The sequence below is a fragment of the Festucalex cinctus genome, chromosome 1, assembly GCF_051991245.1.
Source record: "Festucalex cinctus isolate MCC-2025b chromosome 1, RoL_Fcin_1.0, whole genome shotgun sequence".
NCBI lineage: Eukaryota > Metazoa > Chordata > Actinopteri > Syngnathiformes > Syngnathidae > Festucalex > Festucalex cinctus.
The window spans coordinates 21,243,655-21,249,711 of record NC_135411.1 but is presented as its reverse complement, the minus strand read 5'-3'; the positions used below and the strand labels follow the sequence as shown (position 1 = coordinate 21,249,711).

Genomic DNA, 6,057 nt, shown 5'->3' with positions numbered 1-6,057 from the left:
CCGGTCGTGAGGAGGATTAGCAGCCTTGACAGTTTATGGCAGGGGTGACAAACTGCGGTCCTCGAGGGCCGGTGTCCTGCAGGTTTTGCAGATTTCCCTACTCGAAGTGCAGCTGATTCCAATTAACAGGCTCGTTATCAGGTTTCTGCAGAGCTTGCTGATGAGCTGATCATGAATCAGCTGTGTTGAAGAAGGGAAATATCCAAAACCAGCAGGACTGCGGCCCTCGAGGACCGGATCTCGCCACCCCTGGTTTATGGCAAACATTTAACTGACGACTGCGTCAGGAATTTGGGACAATAGCGGACTCTCCGGTTACTCTGTACTACTACCTAAGCCATGGCTGCCATAAAAAGGTTGTTCTGCCTGCCGGGTTTACGTGAACGTGGCGGTGGATCCTAACGCAGGGAAGCAGGGCGAGGAGGCACAGGTGCTCAAAGAAAAGGAAATTTCATTCAACAAACACAAAAAGGCAAACAAGGTACTACCAAAACACACACAAAAATTAGCATAACCAAATTCAAAGTAACCAACACACGAGGAGCGAAACATGGCAAGGACATTGACATACAAACTGACAAAACCAGGATGACAAGCATAGGTGAACTTGATAAAACTTGACGAGGAAGACAAGAGGAACACAAGGAAAGCACTAAGTCCCTGTTCACAAGGAAGCAAAGTCCTGTTTTTGGTTCCTCAAAAAAATAAAAAAAAAATCTTGTACACAGTCCAAAAGAAGATGCTGAGGACATTTAACGGCTGTTATGTATATGCCAAGTCTGGAGTGGCGCTATAGCGCAGCCACAGGGTAATGATGAAAAGCGTAGAAGAAGAATCAGCGAAGACGATGAACCACATGATCTGAATATATGACTGGATAGCCGATAGGCCAAGACTTTTGGAAGCCGCAAGGCCGCGATTTTGCTCCCCCTAAGGTAGTTTCTCGGCATATGATCCATACATTTACGGTATTTAAATTGGAGAACATTTGAGACAGTACTTAGTCGAAACAAAGATTTGTTTTAAATTTGTTATGCATAAACAAGAGGACTTCAGTACGGAGCCCCTACGGTGACATGGTAGAAAAAAAAACTTTGCGTTCCCTCGCAAAATAACTTTGCGTTCCCTCGCAATCTACGCAATCTTTGCGAGAGAAGGCAAAGTTGTTTTGCGAGGGAACGCAAAGTTGTTTTTTTTCGCCTACCATGTCAACTTCGCTGGGCCGTAAACACTTCCGGGTCATCTTCCATGCGAACAAAAGCGACATCTAAACAAAGCAGTGGAAAAATACATGCTCCATCCTAGTCGCTTTTGGAAAGCTTTCCCACTGTTTTGTTTCATGTTTACAAACGTTTCATCCTCGTCGCTTTTGTTCACATGGGAGATGACCCGGAAGTGTTTACGTCGCAGCCAAGGTGACATGGTAGGCGAAAAAAACAACTTTGCGTTCCCTCGCAAAACAACTTTGCGTTCTCTTGCAAAATGTTTTGCGACGGCACGCAATCTTTGCGTTCCCTCGCAATCTTTGCGGCTCCGTACCTTAGGGGCTCCGTACTTCAGACATTTTACAACTTGCCTTAAATACATGTATAAAATAAGGGCTCTGCAGACGGGAGGCTACGTCGCTTGCTCTCAATGGGGAACCACACGATACACGTCACCACACTTAATTAATATTCATGATTTTAGCGAGGTGGTCAAACTCAGCGGGCTCGTCATGCTAAACGGATGTCACCAGTCTACTAGCGAGATGTATATGGCGCTAAATCTACTAATTCTGTCTCAGAATGATATAAGTTCACTGGTATAGACGTCGAAGAACATACTAAATTTTGCTGGGAGAAGTCCACTTTTTTTTCTCAAATTTCAAGAACCAAGTATTGTTCCTTGGATTCCCGTGTGTTGTACAAAAGTGTTCCATTATTTCATGTGAATATTTACAATGTGATGCGTGTGGTCAGAACATGCTGTGCTTCTTGAATATCTTCATCCTGGTCATGCAGGTGAAATAGAAGAAGGCCAGGCTGACCAAGGCGTTCTTCAGAGGGAACAAGATGGGCGTGACGGGTCCGAAGACAGCCAGCAGGGACACCCGCGTCACCAAGAAGGGAAGGTCCTGGAGGGCCACCCCGGCCAAGGACGAGAGCGGGCCGTGAGGGGCGAGGACGGCCCGCAGGCTGGACAGGAAGGCCAGGATGAAGACGGGGTACACCCAAGCCGAGTAGAAGACGTTCGGCTCGCCCGCCACCCGCACCATCTCCACCGTGTCCAACCAGAACAGGAAACAATCCACAAACGCCTCCGATCTGGCGTCTCTCCTCCCCAGGAAGCCCAAGCGGCCCGAGAAGGCTCTGGAGGAAGAGTACGGGTAGGCGGCGCCCGATGTTCTGGAGGTGATGGGCGTGGAACGGCCTGCGGGTAGGTCGTTACGCCCGTGGGGGGCGTGGGCCTTGTTGGGGGGCTCCGCTTGGGGGTTGGGTGGGGCACCGTTCTGGGCTTCATCAGGCTGCGCAGTGTTGGAGATGGAGCTGACCGTTTCCAGGTGGGTTAGAACCGGGCTCAGTAGCTCAAAGGTCAGGTCCATGTTGTCTGCTGCAAATCACAACAGCCAGCTTTGGGTCATTTCAAACATCGGATATTACTGACATATGAATAAGAAATAGGTTATTAGAGGTATCACATCCTATTTTTCAATATATATATATATGACGTATTTCAAAAGTCATGTAAATTATGCAAGGTCACACAATTGTACAAATAAGTCATTGGACCTGTTTTTGGTCTCTAATCTGAACATTACATTGTCCGAGGAGCCTGCAGGGCCGCAGTCGCTCCACCAGGTCCACACAAATGAGCGACAACATCACTAAGGAGACGGGCAACTCAGCAAAGTGGTCCAGACGCACGCCAGCGTTGACTTGCACCTATTGAGAGGCGGAGAAAGGGAGAAAGACTTCAAACATTAGGGAAAAAAACATTTAGATTACAGTTGAAATAACAAGTGTATGTTGATAGTAAAGTTAATGGGCAACTGGTCACATTACTGACTTTGTTACTGAATAACTCGCATGTTCTCGTGACAGTGGCAATTTTTGTTTTTTATTTTGTTGAAAGACTTAAGTCCTCATTGCAAATGAATAGCATGCAGTTGGCTTCATATTGACTCGAGAACATACCGTACGAAATATGGATAAATTTGACAATCCTTAATTTGGATTGACATGTCTAGTTACCTTTTTTTGACTTGCATTTTAACTTTGTATTATATTGTATATTGTATTATGTATTTTACCTGGGAACTTGCTATTACAATGGCAAAGCAAGGTAGCGTGCACAAGAGGAGATAGGCCAGTGCTGTTGGTCTCCTAGGTGATGGGGGGGGGAGACACACAAAATCTATCACATGCTGAAAGTCAAACATTTCATAATTATTTTTGAAGACAATACTGCTGTTACAATTCAATAAAGTATAATTAATGGTGCCTTGAGATACGAGCCATCAGTCAGATGATTTTTTTTGCTTTGACTTGTGAGGTTAAACTTGGGCTAGCCTGCATATGAGGGCAAATGAATGAACGAAACTCAATACTATAATCACGGTACTTTTGCAAATAGTGAACAATTCTTCAAAACAGAGCTGTCAACCTGGTTAATTCCACTCTGTTGACATTACTGTCCAGCTAAACGGGAAAATTACACTTTGTGAATTGAAGATACCAGCCTGCTAGCTTAATGCTAACATAAATGGAAAGTGCCATTGACATGTTCAGGTTAGCATCAATAGTCACAATTGTACAATAGTTTCAGCAACAGATATTTGAAAACAAATGATTGAAAAACACATTTGGACAATATTGGAGCAACTTTTTCATGACGCACAAAAAGTTCAATGCTTTACTTCTATTTACAGTAATTATTCTATTATGCAATGTTTTTATGTACAGTCTAGTGCTATCTGTATTTATTTATTTATTGAAGGGGGCTGCAAAATATTATTTTTACATGTGTTTCAATGGCTTAAGATGATTTAACATGAGTGTTTTGAGTTAAGAGCGTGGTCACAGCACAATTTAAACTCGTAACTCAAATCACCAAAGTAAAAACATTTTCCCGGTAAGTTGCACTTCCGGTTTGTTTTTTGTTTTTTTTTGTTTTTAAATGCTTTATTAACAGTTCAACACAGCTTTGCACTTCCGGTTCTTCTATGGTTATCGTTGCACGCATGACATCATCAGCGCAACGTACTCACCACCGTGTGGTCTTTAGTCTCCGCCCCCTTATGACGTGATACTTGAGAGGCACCCAAACCAGCAGGGCGCCGGAGGCCACGTAGGCCACCGAAGAGGCCACGGCCAGCCAGTAGGCGGTGTCGTCGCGTCCCCTCACGTCGCTCAGCAGTCGGGCGAAGCGCTCGGCAAGCACCAACGAGGGAACGGCCATCGCGGCGAACTGCAGCAGCTCGTACGTGGCCAGCTTCAGCATCTTAGCCCTGGCCAAAGTCATCATGGCGAGAGGAGACCATGAAAAATGATGGCGATAAATGATGTTGACGACGACGGAGCGGCGATGTGGACTCTGCTCGCTCCGGGAACGAAGCGAGCTTTACGCTGCACACTGACAGCACGACTGCTTTATTGTTACGGTAGCGCTCACTTTTTACGAGGCACTTCCATCCCATAATGAGCCAACGGCGACATTACACAGGTGAACAATTAGAACTCAAAGGTCTTCATCAGGCGACCATACAACTGAAACTTTACAATATTTGAATTGAAATTTTATTTGTGTTTAAAATTACATTACGTTGCAATTTTCTTCTCCACCAGAGGGTGCAATTAAAAACTGAAATACCTGAACGAACTACTGTAGTTTTCTTGGTATAAAATATGGTCAGTGTAATTGTGTCCTGCCTGGGAAGAGAGTAGCACATTGTGAGCTGCACAACCCAAAGTAAAATATTTAAACTTGATATATTTTGAAACATGCGTCGTATATAGACAAAAATTCCAGCAGCAAATCATGGAGACTCGTTCGAGGAGGGATTCAGGGTGTTGCTGTTTTAAGCTAACATTAAACAAGAACTATGATAGTCTGGGGCAACATGTCTCAGTGATTTGGGGTTTGTTGTCACATATAGAATGGGCCAATGAAAAATGCATCTCTGGCAAACTCTGTTTACGTGTCACGTTTTGTTTCATGATTTCCAGGTGTTGTTGGAACCACAAGACAGACAGTATGTCCTAATTTCAGGACTGGTTTTAAGTTTCGTGATGAAATACTTTCTTTTGAAATTCAATTTAACCTCACATTTTCAGTTTATGGATGGCTGAGATATGACCTACATGCTAGCAGTTCGTATAAGGATTTAATCCTATAGTTTTTAATTAGTTTAATTGAAACAGCAATCGAACTTAAATTTGTTTGCATTTTAATTGTATACATAGTTCCTAAGGACTTTAATCCAATGCATGTTTCATATTTTATGTTGACGCTTGCTAATGTTTGATTCAGTTTGTAATTTATGCTTGAAATAGCAATGAAAATTGAATACATAATAGTTTTAGAAGTTTAATTGAAATAGCAAGCAAAGTTAATTTGGACTAATTGTAATAGTAGTTAAAATATATTTGTAATTTATATTATACCCATTGAAATTGTGATTGAAATTGAAAATTGATTGGGTTTAATTCTCAATTCAGTTCAAATAGTACTTGAAATTATACTTTTAATTGAAATATTAATTTAAATTCTTGTAACTAAATTTAACATTTGAAAATGAAGTTGTAATTGTGATTTGCTTTAAATAGCAATCTAAATTGGAACATTTGCAATATTAAAAAGGTATTTGTAACTGTTGGCATTGAAAAAATTCAAATAGTCATAAATTGAAACATTTATCACATTTGTAATTGAAAGAATTTGAAATTTATTTAAAATTGAAATTGTGTTTGACATTAAAATTGGATTTGCAATGTAAAAAGTAGTTGTAATTTATATACTTAAATTCAATGACTATAAGCTAAACAATTGAATTACACAAAACACCACCACACACGT

General features: G+C 41.9%; 1 protein-coding gene and 1 long non-coding RNA gene across 2 annotated transcripts; one reads left to right on the top strand and one right to left on the bottom strand.

Annotated features, from left to right (window-relative positions):
- The first annotated feature begins 849 nt into the window (after positions 1 to 849).
- On the top strand, positions 850 to 3,488 carry LOC144018187 (uncharacterized). Its single transcript, XR_013283363.1, has 3 exons — positions 850 to 935; positions 2,004 to 2,418; positions 2,814 to 3,488. It is a non-coding gene; the product is annotated as an uncharacterized LOC144018187 (long non-coding RNA).
- tmem236 (transmembrane protein 236) lies at positions 1,830 to 4,523 on the bottom strand. The gene is made up of 4 exons (XM_077520313.1): positions 4,250 to 4,523; positions 3,293 to 3,365; positions 2,801 to 2,924; positions 1,830 to 2,592 (listed from the first exon to the last, which is right to left on the bottom strand). The coding sequence occupies exons 1-4, from the start codon at positions 4,504 to 4,506 to the stop codon at positions 1,958 to 1,960; spliced, it is 1,089 nt and encodes a 362-aa protein (XP_077376439.1). The 5' UTR covers positions 4,507 to 4,523; the 3' UTR covers positions 1,830 to 1,957.
- Between the last annotated feature and the right edge of the window lie 1,534 nt (positions 4,524 to 6,057).